General features: G+C 32.4%; 1 protein-coding gene across 6 annotated transcripts in view; it reads left to right on the plus strand.

Annotated features, from left to right (window-relative positions):
* Positions 1-18,743, plus strand: part of ERBB4 (erb-b2 receptor tyrosine kinase 4) — a 944,884-nt gene that overhangs the window by 648,422 nt on the left and 277,719 nt on the right. For all 6 annotated transcript variants that reach the window (XM_036236254.1, XM_036236256.1, XM_036236258.1 and 3 more), the window contains exons 6-8: positions 11,832-11,950; positions 14,608-14,749; positions 18,574-18,687. In XM_036236254.1, coding sequence (XP_036092147.1) covers positions 11,832-11,950; positions 14,608-14,749; positions 18,574-18,687 — 375 coding nt within the window. The remainder of the gene's footprint in view (positions 1-11,831; positions 11,951-14,607; positions 14,750-18,573; positions 18,688-18,743) is intronic.

Genomic DNA, 18,743 nt, shown 5'->3' on the forward strand with positions numbered 1-18,743 from the left:
TTTTGTGCCCTCTTAATTATCACAGTAACATAGAACTATAACAGGGAGGTCAAAGATATGTAGACACCCATGAATTGATAAATTGACATTGGTTACTACTGTGGTAAGATCTTTTTTTGTTTTTTTTTCATATATTTTGTTACTTTTAATTCTCTAAAAAATCCGTATTGCTTATGTAATTTCAGAATTTTAGAAAAAGAACAACAAAAAAATTACACTATCTTTATTATAACATTCTTTTTATAATATTTGGAACATCCAAAGTTTTGTCCACATCAGAGAGAATATAAAAGATATAAAAGAATATAAAAGATATAAAAGAATATAAAAGATTCTTTTAGCAATATATTAATAATGCATAAAAGCTTTATTTAATACCTATAGATGTATTATTTTTTATAAATATGTTTCTTGAAGAGAATTGCAGATTTTTTTTATACTAGCCCACAGTTTAATGTACTGTCATGTAGGAGAAATTCAGATTTGACTACCCCACATTTCCGGTTATGATGGTAGAAATTAAAAAGCGGAACCTCTGGGAATCATCAGTCTCAATGACACAGCTCTAGACAGAATTTATTGTGGCAGGCACTGTCATGCAATGATTTTCCATAGCCTCTTGGATTTTAAGACTTCAGAAAAAATAAATTTCATTTCTAATGGCTCTAAATTTTTAAATGCATTAGAAGGACAATTTACTGCATATATGTACCAGAATCACTAAGACTAATTTCTCTAATTTCCTGTTTTGACCTTTGTCCACATGCAATTGAATAGTGCTTTCAAACTACTGGTTGCAACTCATTAGTGGATTATAAAATCAATTTGGTGGACCCTGACCAACATTAATTTTTTTCATTGAAATAAAATAAATTAAGTAAAACAGACAAGATTACAATAGAGGAGGAAAAACAGTATCAAAATGCTTTGCACATAATTAGGGTCAATATAATTTTAAAATGTTTTTATTGTGTACGTGTACCAAGCCATAATATGAAATGTTTGTACTTTAAATGGTGATTAAAAAATAAAGTTTGAAAAACACTGCAAAGAAGCATCATTTAACTTAAGCAATTATGATTATCTTTTTTTTAAAACAAAATAATAACAAACATGTTCTATTAGAAAAAAAGTAATATTTTGAAAACATTCTTCCTTACATGCTTGAAGCATGTGTTTGTGGTATAACTCTTTTAGGCGGTTCCATTTTAAAATTCTTTATTATTACTGAGATTATTTATTTGAATGATGGCCCTATTTGGACCTCGGTTTCCTCCTCTGTAAAATCAATAGGTTGAATTCTATCATATATAAGGTTTCATAACATAATAAACATAAAATAACATTATTTTTATGACTTTTGCCATAAATTTGAAGAGTACTTGAGTAATAGCTTAGTTTTCATTACTCTTTATGACTCATAATTGTGTTACTTCAAATGACTGCAGAACAAATTTTTCAAGAGTGTTAAGCAGATATGTGTAGATCATTTTCGTTATTCAATATTGTATTTAAAATAGCTTCTGAAACTATCTTCATCCCCCCTCACCCCATTTGGTTTTTAAATTTAGACACCTATTATTTGTGTGTCTTAACGTAAACATATTAAAGAAGATATATAGGGGTCTGGAAGCTAAAACATTGCTTTATGATAATTTATTATGTGACCTAGGATGAGTTAGTTAAATATTTTTTAAACATTAGTTTCTTCATCTGTAACACTGGGACAATTAATTTGCTCTGCCAACTGTATAGATTATTGATTTTTTAAAATGTATATGATATAAAAGTGTATAGATTTAAATGTAATAATGTATACCGATGAATGAGCACCTTTTCCCCAAGCTATATTTTTCCATAAAATGATTACTATATGGTAACAAGTTTGTTAAATATGTGTGTATTTATGTGTATATTTATTCATATAGGCATATATGAATTCTAGGATTTTGTTTTATAAAATGGGTACAGTATATTCTATCACTTATTGTATTTCATTGTGCATTATATTTTCAAAATCCTTTCATTTCAGTAGAGACCAATTTCATTCTTTATTTCATGAGGCAGGAGTTTCCCAAAAATGGTTTTAATTTAGCCAATCCCTTGTTAGTGAACATTTAGGTTACATTGTATTAGTCTCAGTTAAGGAACATTTTTATATACATTTTTGTCCATCTATGCACATTCTTCTATAAGTCAGATTTCTAGAAATAGAAATGCCTGGTCACGTATGAATTTATATACAAAAATTTGATAGAGACAAATTGCTCTTCAAAAATCATATATCAGTTTAGACCTACACCAGCAGTTTGCCTAATTTTTACCCACATGAAAACTAAATATCAATTTTTATTTAAAAATTATACACAAAATAACCACAATTTCCTGTTTTAATTTATAGTTCCTGGATTATAACTGAGGTTGAACATCTTTTTATATAATTATTAACCATTTGGAAATATTTTTCTTAAACATTCTATTCATATTCTTCGCTTAATATTTCTACATTTTGTTTTTTATGGCTCTTTATATATCATTGATATGAATCCCTATATATTGTAAATATTGTAAATATTTAAAATCTCTCCAGAGAGTAACAATGTAAAGTCCTCCGTGTGCTATACAAATCATTAAAGTATTTTCCAACTTATTGAATATTAGGATCTGCTTCTTCTAAAGAAGTTTTGACTGTATGATGATATTATGGCACTTATCTGTATCTCATTTATTTATTTACAATAAATATAGATTGTATTTACATACAATCTATATATCTTACCTATATCATATATATATACATATATATGTTCTCGATTTACATTATTGTGTGCTTAAATGTCAATAAGCACAGTATCTTTGAACTATGATGTTTCCTCATCATAGGTTGTTGGTATATTTGCTTGTGTGTAATTGTGTTCAAGCATTTATTAACTTTTTCAAAGTACCAGATATATTTCTGGGTTTAAAGATAAAAGATAAATACAAATGGTTTGTGACTGAAAGATGTTAAATTCATGATATAGATAGTCACAGAAGTACCCAATTATAATAACTGGGTTAGGTGTTATAATTAAGGTCTATATGACATGAAATGAGATCACAAAGAAGGAAGTGGGAGGTAGATGCAGTGTAAGTGGTTCTAGGTGAGGGACTATGGTGAAGGGCTGATGAAGGAGATTTTTATTGAGTTAACCCTCAAAGAATATGTAAACATCAGCTAGGCAGAGAAAGGGTCTAGAACATGCCAGATAAAGAACCGGGATGAAAAGCAGACAATTTAAGAGATAGACAGTAGAATGTACAATAAGGCTTACTAACCAACCAATTTGGCAATGAGGAAAAAGAGGAGAAATTCCAAGTTTTAAGTTGGAGCCATTGAATCAGTGATGGATTTAGTCACTGAGACAGAGAATATAGGAGAATCATGTTGTGGCAGGAATGAGGATGGAAATGAGTTTAGTCATGACATTTATCAATCTTAGATATCGCTTATTCATCCAAGTAGAACTGATCAAGAAAATAATCATTTACTAATTGAAAACTCAGGTGAAAAATTTAGAGATATTTTGAAGAAGGGCTGCAGATAGATATTTGAGATATATCAGAAAATCTGTACAAACAGCTTGGCTATCTGAAGGTAATGAAGACCATGAGGTAAAGGGCGAATTTGTCTTTATTTTTTTTTTTAAATGATGGTGCTGAGTATTGGCTATGAAAAAATGCCCAGTGAAGAAAGAAGCTGATTATAGTAGAATGAAATAATGTACAATGCGAAAATTTGAATTTGAACATTAGGGAACTGGGAAACCTAGAGCATGGAAATAACCTAAAACAGGAAAAAGAACATTGCTTTGAGACAGAAACAAAGATTATGATGAAAACAATTTTTGACATCAGAAAAGAGCATAATAATTTAGCTGAAGATAATTAACTTTCAGTTTTCTAGTGCTATAAAATATAATATTTCTCTTTGCATTTCAGCATTATTTGTCATTTTGATTCCCAAAGTGATTATAAGATGAGGCTTTGCTATGATGTTAAGAAACTGAAGATGTTAAGAAACCCTGAAGAGGTCATGATGTCTCAGAGAGATGTATGGACATTATTTTGGATTTGTCCATAGGCGATCAGTTTATTTTAATTTCAGTTTTCTCATCAATAAAATGAGAATATTTAGCCTAGATAGCATTCATTAGTTTGACAAATACTTACATTGCTTATCTGATGTGAAACTGTATTTTTCATATTAATTATTTTCATGACAAAATAGACACCTTTTTTTTTTTTATCACTTTGAGAAAGAAACTCATCCAGACATATAATGAAGAGAGAATATTTTTATTTCCATGTATTAATATTTGGATAGGGAGATATAATAAAATAGTTTTAGTTGTTAGTTAGTTAGTTAATTTTTGTCAAACCTGGATATAGAGATAGGTGCTCTACACTGTAAAGTGATACAGAAAAATTTAATGTCAATTTTTCTCATTTCCTAGTTTGTGTCAGGTCAATGATATAATGATTTCATTTTTTAAATTGCTTTAACTCATTTATTTGTGTACTATAAGGTGTACCTTTCAATTCTAATTATATTTAAAACTTTTTGGTTTCCTCATGTAGATTAATTTCTTTATTATCTTGTATTATCTTAAATATATATATACATATATATGTATTTATGTATGTATGCGTGTGTGTGTGTGTATACACACACACACACACACATTTCTATGAAGAACAGGCAAAAACTCATGCTCACTTTCAAGAATATTTTTATGGTTTTGAATCCTGACTCACAAACATTGATGATGTTAATTGCCTGTTTATAAGGGAAAATTTCCCTAATGGATAGGAATGTAGTTTAAAATTAGTTTTAAGGTCTCTCAATGACATGTCTTTTAAAAATAAGTTAAATAAAATTTCATTAAGTAAATGAATAAGGCGTCTGATGATAAAGAACAGATTAGACAAGATTCCTTCCTATTTGACACAACAATATTATCATGTCATAGCCTACAGGTCACCAGGGATTTAACTGGAACAAGGGTCAAACCTGATTAATAGCTGTCAAAATCTGATCATACTTCTATTAACTGACTCTGAATGTCAGTTTCAGTAAGGGATCTGTAGATATTTGCCACATTTTCAGCTGAACGATATTCGTAATTGCCCTTAGGATTAAATTCCTGTCACCTGTGGAAGTGTATACCTAATAGTATGGCCTAGTCAGTTCCCTGGAGTAGCTATCACCAGACTAATTAGGTATAAAAAAATCAGTTAACATTTTCTTCTGTGATGCAAAAATGAATATGCTTGTGGTGTTTTAGAAGGCCCAAATACTTTTTCATAATTCTTCTTTGCTAGGTTCAATTATTTTTAAAAAGTTAAATGTCTTCTCTGAGAGCCTTTTCATTGTATTAGACCTTATGTTGCTGGTTAAAATAATCGATGAATTTTTAAAGTGCAAAATCCCTTCCTTGGCCAAATCAGGATATAGCCTTATATATCCTAAGATCTCACTCTGTGTGGCAATAATTATTGGCTTAATTAATCTTTGACCTAGTGTGAGATAGGAAGTAGCACTGCAATGTAAGACCCATATCCATCTCTGCTTTCCCATCTAAATAAATGTTTCACCCTTCCCAGGAATATCTTCTCATTATGAAGAAGAGAGAGTCTGAGAACAGAGATTTTGAAATGTTGGTTTTATAAAAGCTACCTCTGAAAAACATGGAGCTCCCAATTAAGAAAGAAAAGAAAAAAAAAACTGAACTATCCAGCCACTTTTCCAGACTTTAATAAATTAGAATGTAGGAGGAGGGCCATACATCTTTATTTTAAATCATTCCTTATTTCTTAGAGTCTACCTGGCACTAGACACACAGATGTGTCCAATTATTCTCCTTTGGAGGAATAAGTAGTAGTATACAGTTTGACATTAGTTTTATTAAATATGATTTTCCACACATTTTGTCATGCTTTAGAAGTAATGTATATTTTTGGATAAACTATGAACTTTATTTGTTTCATTTAAAATATATCCTCATGATAGTAGCCTTCTAAAAGCTTGTCACACAACCTAAAATGTTTATTATTTTAGTTACAATTTCACCATTCATAGGAATAAATATTGGATCATAGAACTAGAAGGTACTTCTAGAGAGCATTTTATCAAGCCCTCTGTCCATAGTCTATAATTAAGTGGATATCTAAATCATCCAAAAGCAATTTCCCTCTAATACTGACAAATAAAGAATCAAGAACCTAATTCAGTAGCTCATTATAGTGTTTTGATCACTCTAATAGTCAATAAATTCTTTTTCACATCTAACACTAATCACCTCTGCTTTAACCCAAGCATTTTTCTTCTTCATACCTCCAAGTGTGTAACTGAAAAGAGCTTAACATTAAAACCACTTGAAATACTATCTACTTAATGGGCACAGTGTGTTTCAAGGACACAGTTTGCTGAAATTCAGCCAGAAATAGTATAGACAGCTTAGAAGTCTGAGTCATTGAATACTAATTAAAAAGGAATAAAACTAAAATAAAATATATTTGCTTTAAAATGTGCTTTGCAATAGAATTGGGACTTCCCTAGATACTTTTTATGTAGATGGCTGCTAGGTGGAAGATGTAAACAGTTTTCTGAGGGTCTCTTACTTATCTGAAATATTTATTTTAAGAATCAGCCAAGTAATATTTCTATTCTAACCCTAGGTATTTTTTCTCCCAAATCTTCCTGTTTGCACATCAATTTGTTTTATTTCTCATTTATTGATAGAGAGCTTTACAACAAATAGGAAATTAAAGCAAGAGGTATGTCAGTGTGTTTAAGTCAAATGGTGTAAATAACGGAGTTTTCCCCATTTTCACCAGCTAGAACAATAGTTCTCAATTCTAGACTGCATATTGGAATCACCTGGGGAGTTTATTAAATGTATCAAATCCTAGAACATTGCAGATAATTTTGATTTAATAGGAATTAGATGATTTCTGGGCATTTTTGTTTACGTACTCTATATCCTGCAACTCAAAAATGAGGCTGGTAGACAAGTAGGCAATGACATTACCTGAGAACTTATTAGCATGGACAATCTTGGACCCCACTGATATCAACTCGATCAAAATCTTTATTGATGCAAGAATTCCCATATTAAAGTTTGAAATCTCCCTTATCAGATGGTCTAATATACAGTTTGATTCAGAACCACAGGGTAGAGAACCAAAAGGCACTTTTGAGAAGATAGAGGATACAAGAAATTAGATAGAGGAGAAAAATGATGGAGTGTAAAAACTTGAGGAAAATACACTTACAAAGACTTTGCCTAAATTTAGCCTTATTTACATTTTACTGGGCGGAGATCTTTTTTTTTTGTTACTGTGGTACCAGTGCTGTGATTTGTCTCAATTTTGAATGCCCTTTATCCTCTTTGCAACTCCTAGAAAACAACAATAAATATTTGATTAGTAAATTGCCCAAGTTCTCTAGATAAAATAAATTCATTATGAGGTTGTAACTTTAAGTGTGACTATATTTTAAAAAGTAATTAACCTATGGTTTTTATTGGTGAATTATTAGTATAATAAAGCTACTTACAAATACTTTAATTTTTTGAGATCATAGACATTCTCTCAGCAGTATCCCCTTACTATAGAATATTGGGTTTGTAAAACTTTACCCAAATGATTTTCATGGATATTTTGAATGCATCCCCATTTCCAATTTCAAGTTTACTGACCCTAATGTAATAAGCATTTTCACTTCCCAGGATTTACCTTTTATATTAAACAATAACATTTAGTGATGTGCCACCAATGAATAAGCTAGTTAAAATTTGACCCAAATATTTTAATGTACCCAATGAAGCAATTTAGAAAGGATACTAAATACAGGGGGAAAATGCTAATGAAATAATATTCAAGCAAGGATGGAAATTAATATAACCAAAGCAATTATAAGTTAATGTTCCCATGGAGGCTAAGTGAGTTATATCATTGATTTCAATAAATGTTTTTTTGTTGTTGTTTTTTTATCATAATATAATATGAGTATAGTTTGATGTATTTAATTCATAGTAAGTAAGAAATGTTTATTAATCAATGCATGCCATTAAAAAGATCGTGCACAGAAAAAAAAGAAAAAGATTATACACAGGGAACATTTTCTTTCTAAAAACAAACCTCATATAATAATGCGAAGAAATCTTTAGTGATTAAGCTTATAGTTTTGTCCTTTTTGCTTACTTAAATATTATTATCTGCCAAGCGAACACTTCCAAATATGTTTCCTTCTTACTGAACTTTTAATTAGAATTAATGCATGCAAACAGCATGATGACAAAAAGTGCTTCTTTTAGTGTCTAATGTCTTTTTTCCTTATTGTTTTGTTTTTTAATTTTTTAAATTTTCAATTGTAGTTGACATACAATATTATATTAATTTTAGAAGTACAATGTGATTATTAGACATTAGTGTTGAATGTATATTATTTTTTATTTTTAAAATTATAGACTTTTCGAAGCAAATTTTATAATTCCCCTTTAATACCTTAAATCAAAATTTTTAAAAATAATAACTTAGGAGGATGTTTCTTTGTATATTCCTGAGATGGGATGGCATAGCGAAGATCAAAGTGTTTAGAAGGAAAGAAGGAAGGAAGGGAGGGAGGGAGGGAGGGAGGGAGGAAGGAAGGAAGGAAGGAAGGAAGGAAGGAAGGAAGGAAGGAAGGAAGGAAGGAAGGAAGGAAGGAAGGAAGGAAGGAAATGAGAAAATAAGAGAGGGAGGGAGAGAGGGAAAGAGAGAGAGGGAGAGAGAGAAGAGGAGGATCCAAGGTTGAATCAGGAGTCAGTGGTTTGGAAAGGATTCAGTATTAAATAGGGGTGGACTTCACTGAGGTGAGATTTGAGCAAAGACTTAAGCTAAAGGGACATGCCAAGTTTATACTTATTTTGTAGAATTTTATTCTGGAATACTTACAGAAAAAATTATTTATTTCAAAATTTTGTATTATTCAAACTGCAAATACAAAATATACCCTAACAAATTTAGACCTGAAAATTTGTTTTTCCCAAAATCTTTTATAAGCTTTTTCTAAGAAGTATCATATGACTTTATTTTTGCAAAAACAATACAGAGGGTGAGTCCAAGTGCTTCTTAAAACACTATTTGATGCTTTATTAATTGTACTACATAGGGAAGAATATAATCATGTCCAATGAAAGGATATAGATCATATTTAAACATTACAAATTATTTTATGAATATCGTCATCATGTGCAATTGCAAAGGAATTATGAAATAATGCATAATTTAAGGAGTGTTTTAATCTAATAATTGATATTAACAATAATTCTGTTATTCATATTTTTATATGTTCTATTTCTTGACATTTTAATATTTGTCTATATTTCTTAGTGTCCTGCCTCTTTGACTCTCTATATATCATATTTTCCTCTAATAAGGACATTAAATATTAAATAAACAGATACTTTTATTGAGTTGGTTACATGTGACTTATTCATTTACTTCTAGGTGATGTTTATTGTGTGTTAAGTGCCAAACACTGTGCTGGTAACCAAGGATACAATTAAATAAGACAATGTACTTCAGTAAATCACACTAGTAGTTTGGTAGGTGAGTGAACACTGAAAAAAAGTACAATGTACTATGATAAGTACAATGATAATCTCTAACAGCTGCTGAGTACTATTAACAGGGAGCAGTTAAGCATTTTATAACGGTATCTCTGTCTTCAATCCTATTAAATAGGTACTAATACTAACTCATTTGTAAAAACGGTAAAGTGAAATATAAAGTGGTTAAATAACTTTCTGTATCACAAGGGCAGAGTTTGAATTTGAGTCTAGGCTTTCAGACCTCATCAACTGCTGTATCACTTTATCTTCTTGCTTATTCAGAAGAGTGACACAGACTGTCAGCCTGGAGATGTGTCTGGAAAAATTTTAGAGCAAAACCAGCACTTTAGCTGGATCTTATGGATGAGTATTTGCTAGACAGAGAAGACAGGAAGGGGTTTTAGCATGAAGAAATGTGTCATGAAAAGGCAATGATAATCACAGCTGCATATGGTGTAAAGCATCGGGAATCACAAGTGGTGTTTCTGTGTGGCTGGACGTGAGGGTAGTGAAGGACACTAGTAAAGACAGATGATGGTCAGTTGATGAAGGACATGTATCCCTCGCTGAGTGAAGGTTTATTCCTTTAGTATAGGGATGGCAAGGAAGTCTTACACCGTAAAACAACACTACTTTATAGGTAGTGGCGTATATTTTAAAGCCATTGTTTTGAGAGCAGTGTAGAGGATTTATTGGGATCTGAGAAACCTTTTAGAAGATTATACAATAATTTAGAGATAAGTTTTGACCAAAGTTGGAGTAGAGAGGAGGCACAGTAATGAAGAATATTTATTGTAGTACTTGGTAAATTTTATTATGTATGAGAAGTGATGGTGAGGGGAAAGGAGAAATAGAAAACACATCCCAACATTTTAGCTGAGCTATTATTGGATGGGCGGCACTGCCATTATTTGAGATAAAGGAACAAAGAAGGGAGATATACTTGGTGGTGGAGGTGGGAAAGTGAGTCACATTTCATTTTCTATATCTTGATATATATCTAAATGGAGACTTCTGTAGACAACTAGAGATACGTGGTACAGCTCAATAGAGAATTCAGATCTGGATCTGGAAGAAATCTACCTAAGGTAGTAAGCGAAGTCGAGGATGAATGATTTCATTCAAGCATGAGCCCATAGACCAGCTCTGGAGAATACTAATGTTTAAGGAGCAGAGCCTTGCTATAGCAGCGGTGAAGGAAGCTTTGAAGAACCTAGTTAAAGATGTGGGAAGAAAGAGGGCTGAAGTGTAAATACAGTAGCCAAGAAGTAATGTGCTACACCTATCTTATAAATTTATTTCTTTAAATACATTTAAAATACCTTTTGGTAATAAGTGAACTGAGCAGAACTGCTTCCCTCAATACTACGCTTTTGATGCCCAGCCTATAGAATTGATTTTACTAAACTATACTGTGATATGATTCTATCAGCTTGAACTGAAGAATGTATTAAGAAAACAACAGTGGAAGTTTTTGTTGTTTGTGCCGTGAAGCGCCTCCTTCCTCTTTCACTTTATCGCTCCTTCCTTCCCTCTCTGCTTTTCCTCCTTTCCTCCTACCTTTGAAGCTATTGCTCTGTTCCCTACACAGTTTCTTCTTTTTGAAGAATCTCAGTAAAAAAATCCCACTTAAATCTCAGGAACAAAAAGAGTTGTGCTACTACTGATCAGTTAGTTATCTATATGTCTGTCTGTGTATCTGTTCATCTATGTATCTGATAGGAATTGTAGGATAAAATGTGAATCATCTAAAAGTTTGTTTCCCTTTTTGCATTAATTACTAAGAATCTTAAAGGTATTTTTGGGAACATCTTCTGCCATAGGACCTTACTGTGCATATTGTAAATTGACTTCACTGCTAACTCTACCTTTCGCAACCTGCCAAAATGACTCAGTCAGTCATTTCAAATTTGATTCTTTCCTGCTAATGGATATGATTTTTGTAAAGCATTATAAGTATTCTCTGTAACAAGAATGATTATAAAAAACTAATTTATGTGTTAATTCGGAAGGATTTTATACAGTAATTTTGATCTGTTGCAAACTTCAATCAAAAAAATCTTTGCTGAATTGAGTCAACGATTGGTAGAGTAAATTACTCTAGAATTCAGGTTTTCTCATCTACTCCCAATCTCCTTAGAAGTTTCTCTTGGTGACCGACTTTGATTGATACCCCATTTCTGTCTTCTGCAGTGACAAGGACAGTGTGTGCAGAACAATGTGATGGCAGGTGCTACGGACCCTATGTCAGTGACTGCTGTCATCGAGAATGTGCCGGAGGCTGCTCAGGACCTAAAGACACTGACTGCTTTGTAAGTCTGGGAGTCTCTCCCTAATATTCTCCTGTTTTCCCTTCCCCCTGGTTTTGCTCGACCATACTGGATATTTAACATCTTATTTAAAAAGATATAATTAAACAATTTTAGGATTAAGATATATTCTCTGCCATCCTAGAAGTCATTCATTCTCTGTGTGGCTATTGATTAACTAGGATTGTTTTGTTCCACTGAATGAATTATGTCTTTCTGTTACAATTTACTTTACTAGTGAGATTTACCTAAAAATGTGAAGCAGAACATAATTGAGGTATCTTTTTAAAAGGTAGCAACACCTTTCCATAATTTTCAGTGATTACCTGTTTATGTTGTAGCATCATTGAGTCTTCAGAGTGGGGGTACTTGCATTTTATTTCCAAAATATGAATTTCAAGGTAATAGCAGATAAATTTATAAATTTAACTACTTTTCACTTTATGTTGTTTACAAACTAACATGATTCAAATGTTGTAAGATTTACAAATGCACACTTGAAGCAATTTTTATGTTAATCTGTGTGATTTTTATTTAGAACGCTGTTTTTCTTTCTTAAAATTAGCATTTATTGCTTGTTGGGGACACTTTTAATTACTTGATGGCATCCCTGATACAGCTATAGCTGTTTCTTTGAATATATACAAGCAATTCTATGAATTATAGTTAATGCAATTTCATACACACAGAACATTAGTTTCATTTTAAGTTATAAATCATAAAATAAGTTGTTTCTTTTGTTAAATATGAACACAGGAATTCATTTTCTTGTTTCCCCTTCTCGAATATTCACATGATACAATTATATTTAGAATTGAGTTTTCCAATTGGCACAATTCTGGAAATGAACAAAATGTAAGTTACAGCTCTTATGATATAGATAGTAATTTGGGAATTTTCTTGACGTCACAAGAAATTTAATTTGTCTACTCTGATTCTATAGTGAACAAAAGTAGGCATTGCAGAAGTAAGTAGTGAGGAAGAAGAAAAGGAAATTAAAATGTTAAAAATTTAAGAAAGCTGCTTAGCAGGTCTTAGACTAAGACCTTTTCCTCTGCCTATCACCAGACATGGGATGAAAGCTCGATTTGGAGGATGCTGACAATTCCAAAACAGTAATAACATAAGCACCAGCAATAGTCATAACTTCCACTTAGAAGTTTGTCATTGCATTTTTTTTTCATGGTTCCACTGTCATAATAAGCAGAGTGCCCAGTGAGCTTCAGAATTCTAATTTCATTACTTTTATGAAATGGTCCCATGATTCCACTTTGTCATTTGGTACAGAATGTTCAAGAATACCAGACCAAGGTCTCAGTGTAAGTTACATCATTTTATACGCTGTCGAGAAGGTAAATTTGATTCCTCTGGTTTATGTTCCTTTGTTGCCAACCAGCCTGTGCACAGCACTGCATAAAGTGTGTTAGTGAAGCAATTATGAGGACACATGAAGTTTTATAGCCATAAATTAAAACTTACTGAGTATTCTAGATTGGTTTTTAATAGATTCTTCCTGGAAAGTGTCATCTTAGTGAATAATGTTTCATCAGTGATTCTTGTTCTGATTATGCATCTAGTAGACCATCATCAGGGAATTGTCATGTTCATGATAAAGTGCTTGCTAAAACAACATTGATGAAGAAAATGGTTTGAGGAAACAGAATAAATTAGTGCTTATCAATAACCATACATACAGTTTATGATGAAATGTAAAATACAGCTCGAGTTCACAATAGCTTGCCTTCTAAGGCCTAAATTTTCCATGTGAAGGTTTAATATTTTTTAATTAAGAGAATTAGTTCACTCAATCTTTTGTTAATCACACATTTTATGTACTTATATATATATATTCTCATTTTATATCACATACCTAACTCTTAGTTGCTAAAATTGTTTTAATTCTCCTCAAATGCATTTTAATATTTTAACAAATTGAGGTTTCTATATAAATACATAAGTCAGCAGAAACAAATTCTTTTACTTGAACTTGGTGGCTTTTACTAAATTGCATGGCATTATGAAAAAGATCATACTGGAAATGACATCATATTATTTAATTATGGGCTAAGTATAACTATTTCTTTACATTTTGGCATTATATACCCTACATTTACACTTGACTAGTTACCTGCTAGGGCCTTTTCAAGTCCAGTTTAAATGACCATCACAATATTTTCTCACTATACAATGGTGATAAATGTCACTTAAGGCACTAAACTCTCCAAACACCGGCTTTAAGGAGAGTCTACCTTCTAGAATTAGGGATTTAGTTATTAATGTCAGACTCTGATACAACACAAACATTTCGAATGTGTGAGTTTAAATGATTTTTCACTATTAGTTAACTTTAATAATTGAAACTAATGCTTAATTTAGAAATGAGTGGATAGATACTAAGCAATTTGAAATGGGTGACTATAGATGGTATATTTACTGACATTGGATAAACAATTCTATAAAATTATACAAGTCCTAAACAAATTTGAACTTAAAAAAATAAGCACTAATGACTGTAAAATTATCAAATTGTACAGTTTTTATGAAATTGATATATACTAAGTAAAGAACATAATCTTCTCATGAAACTGTTACAGAAGTGTTCCTTTAACAAGTATTCTGAAACTTATTTTTAAATGAAATTAATATTTGTTATGTTGCAGGCCTGCATGAATTTCAACGACAGTGGAGCTTGTGTTACGCAATGTCCCCAAACTTTTGTCTACAATCCAACCACCTTTCAATTGGAGCATAACTTCAATGCAAAGTACACATATGGAGCATTTTGTGTTAAAAAATGCCCACGTAAGTAACAGGATTAGAAGAGCCAAATTAATTAGATTATCATTTAAAAACTAAGAAATTTCATGTAAATTTATTGTAATTTGAAACATAACAATATTGTGAATGACTTGGGTCATGGGGACTATAGTTACGATTTCACAGACAAGGAAATTAAAATTCAAAAAATTAAAGGAGCTGGTCCAGAGTCTCAGCAAGGAGTGATATGTTTGAAGTTAGAGTAGAGTGACATTGACTTCCACACTCATTATTTTCACTGTACCTCATTGTTTTTTCACGTGACCTGTTTCTCAGAGAAGTGATTAGTTTATGTGACAGCAAGCCACACAAAAAATGAAGTATGCTTCTCATACCAATAAATTTTTACCCAAAATTATTTCTGACTAGTTCGTAGTGGAATATATAACATTATAATTTTAATATCAAATATAATCATAAATAATAACAGTAGATATGAAGAGTATGATAAAGAGTCTTTACCAAATTGGTAACTCATCCTGGAGATTCAAAGTGACCATCTTAATTTTCATCAAGAATTCCCTAAAACATAGGTTCTGATATTTGCTTGAGGCAGCTTTGTTTTTGCTTGAAGTGACCAATGGTACATTTCTTCACTGGAAAGGCTGAAAAAAATCACTGTATTTGCTCACATACTCATTTAAAAGAAGAAAGCTTTACAATCTTCATGCAGATGTTATTATTATCTTCACTTGTGCATGTGATGAAATAGGAAATTCAAGTGGTGTGGGATTAGAGTGACTAAGTGCTGGCTTTGCCCACTTTTTAGCCATGTAATTTTAAATGTACTAATTACTTTTTAATTTCCTCCTCTTTAAGATGTTTATGGTATAATCATATCTCTCCCTTCCTCTTTCCAGCATCATTATAAGGATGAAAGGGATAGAGAATAAGGATCAGAGAAAGAGTATATAAAAAGCCGTATTTGAAAACAATGACAATTCTGGTCATCATTATTAAATATTTTTATATTGATTAAAGTAATGTTACATATATGTGTGTATGTGTGTGTGAGTGTATGTGTATGTGTGTGTGTATAAATAAATTTAGCATGCCTCTGATTAAGGATTTTAAAGTCATAAGCATTCTAACTCTAGGAAAGTAGAGATTTTTCCATATCAAACACTTTAATATCCAAACTTATGTTTTTCTTCTAACAACTTCTTATCTAAAATTACCCTGTATCTCTCCATCTCCATTCCTTGCAAAATAAGGGACTTGAAAGTATTATAGGATGGGACTAGATTATGAAATATTTACTTTTAGACAAATATTCTTTTATTCTACCACCTTCAAATTATGGTGCCTTACCCCAAAGACAGTCAAAATCATGTTTCTGTTGTTGTTGTTGTTGTTGTTGTTATTGTTTTTAGATTTTGTGTGCTTTTTTTTTTTTTTTTTTTTTTTTAATTCAGGGCTTGAGGTTGAGGCCCAGATGTTGGGCTGGAGTGGAAAAAGTACCAGAAAAATCTGAACTTGGGAATTTTTCTTTTCTGTGCTATCCTTTACAGTGGTCATCTGAAGGCTCTCAACTCCTAAACTATGGCAAGTGGCCAAACACCAAGAACTATTTGGTGAAATTACATGTCCAGTTACCTTAGCTATGGTAACTCATAAACCTTCTTGGATAGTTTAGGCCTGTCACATTACAGACTAATTTAAAACATTTTGGTATTTATCTGTTTAAAATTTAAATCTTTGATGGACTTTGCAAATAACCAAGGTTGCTAAACTGTAGCTATCTTGGAAAAACAAAGATTTTTAGCTTCTAAAGACTGGTCTACATGCCATAATCCAGAATTCTGAAAATCAAAAACGCCAAACAACAATCTTTTTTTGAAACTCATTTGGCTGAAAAACCTGAACGTAACTATATAAGTCTATTTCTAATCTTTATTTATTTTACTTGGCATAAGTTACTGCAAAAATATGGAATAAGGGGTATTCCTAAAGACCTTGAAGAAAGGATGGTTACATGCTACACAGTATATACACCTGCTTCAGGTTGGGTTCCCTGAGATTAGGTTGTTAACGAGTGTTCTCAGAATCAAGACCTGTTGGGGAAGGAAAGGAAGTGGACTGAGGCTGTGATGCAGTCTCAATTAAGTGCCTCTTTACTTGGGATAAAAACATCTTTATACCTTGTGTCCATTCTCATGCATTCATGTATACCCCTCTACCCTAGATTCCCTTCAATTCCAGATTTTCCAGTATTTCTTTTCCCATGGCAAGCCACTGCGCAGGAGTCCATATATATTCTAAGCTCAGGTCACTTCCACACAAAGTAAATGATCGTTTGCACCACCCAGAACTATGCTCATTAGTAGGATTTTTCCTTGTGACTATCTTTCAAGTCCACTCCTTAGTGAGGCTGCAGGGCAGCTGCCATCTATTTTCAGCTGCTAGCACTCACATACCAAGCTTAGTGTCTGTCTTCCTCTATCAGCTTGTCGTAAGTGCTGCATCATCTCTTGGATATAGCAGTAATGATGCTGCCACAGGTAGGAGCTGAGTGGGAGGTGCCAGTACAATGATGGATGACATGTGGGTGTGGACCACCTGCTTATGTAGTTTACTTGTACCTCTGCCACTGTTTATATTTAATCCTAAATCTACTGCTTTCATCTTACAATGGATTGCTGTCAGACCTGTTATCACAACACCATTATGATGTTGTGATCCTAACAAAACCTTGTTAGTGATGGACAAGTCTGGCTATAAGATCAATCAATGACCTATGGATAGGTGCTCTATCTCCATTAAGACCCAGAAGCATGTCAGGAGCGATTTGTTAAATGGCATTGAACTCTGTGCTGCAGATGGCATGGCTCAGCTCTGGAGTCCTAGAGGTCTCTGATGTGAATTTCCAGTTGAGACTTGCCATAACTCCATATGGCATATTTTCTCACCATAGATACTTCTGGTTTCTTAGGGCCTCTTGGGTTTTATGACCCAACTAGTAGAATTCCTTGCATCCCAATCTGGACCAGCACCTTTACTTCTCTGGGCCCCCTGGAAGGCCAGAAGCCTTCCATATCACTGAATACTGGGCCAGAGGCAGTATTCCTAGACATGGAAGGATGCTGCTTTCAAGATCCAAAGTGGACTGGCAGTAATTATGTTTTCCCTTTATCGCGGAAGCCTCTAAATGCAGTAATGTGTCCTTTTCTTGAGAAAGAATGTTCTGGCAAATTCCAGATGACTAGACTTCTAAACATTGTACCAATGTGTCAGGTAATTAGATATCCCTGGTTTATTTAGTATACCTTTCCTAAAGTGCTGCCCTTTCATATTTCATTTTCTTTCTTCAGATAAAGCTATGGGACAGTTTCTATGACACTCCATTGAAAAATGGAACACAGTTTAAACATTTCCTTCTGAAAGTGCACTCTCTTGATCCAAGGCAGTTTAACCTCGGTTTCATTTGTGCTTCATGGAACTTGAAGTATTTTAGACTTCAGACTTGCATCATGACATGAAATGAAGTGGAACTATTGAAAAACACAAAGTAAATGTCATGTAGTTTCCTAAGTCTATAAAAGAAATTCACTCTGTCTTGGGGACAGTTTAGGATGTGGTGTAGTCATCAAGCAAGTGCTGGTTGTTAACACATGCTGCCCTTAGATTCGAATGTGGACGATTCTAGACGCTTTTTCAGGGTGTGATATTAGACAGAGAGTTGTTTCAGGGGAAGATACATATACACTATCAATGATGGTAATCATTTTCACACCTTAAAATATTTTGTTTTAAACTTGTTTGCTGAATATCAACATTATTGCTAATTTTACCTCTTTTTTTTTTATCAGATAACTTTGTGGTTGATTCTAGTTCTTGTGTGCGTGCCTGCCCTAGTTCCAAAATGGAAGTAGAAGAAAATGGGATTAAAATGTGTAAACCTTGCACTGATATTTGCCCAAAAGGTGAGTAATAGCTGAGATTATGTAGGCTGGAACAGGGGCCTATACTGAATTTCATT

This window comes from Rousettus aegyptiacus, unplaced genomic scaffold, assembly GCF_014176215.1.
Source record: "Rousettus aegyptiacus isolate mRouAeg1 unplaced genomic scaffold, mRouAeg1.p scaffold_m13_p_2, whole genome shotgun sequence".
Lineage (NCBI taxonomy): Eukaryota > Metazoa > Chordata > Mammalia > Chiroptera > Pteropodidae > Rousettus > Rousettus aegyptiacus.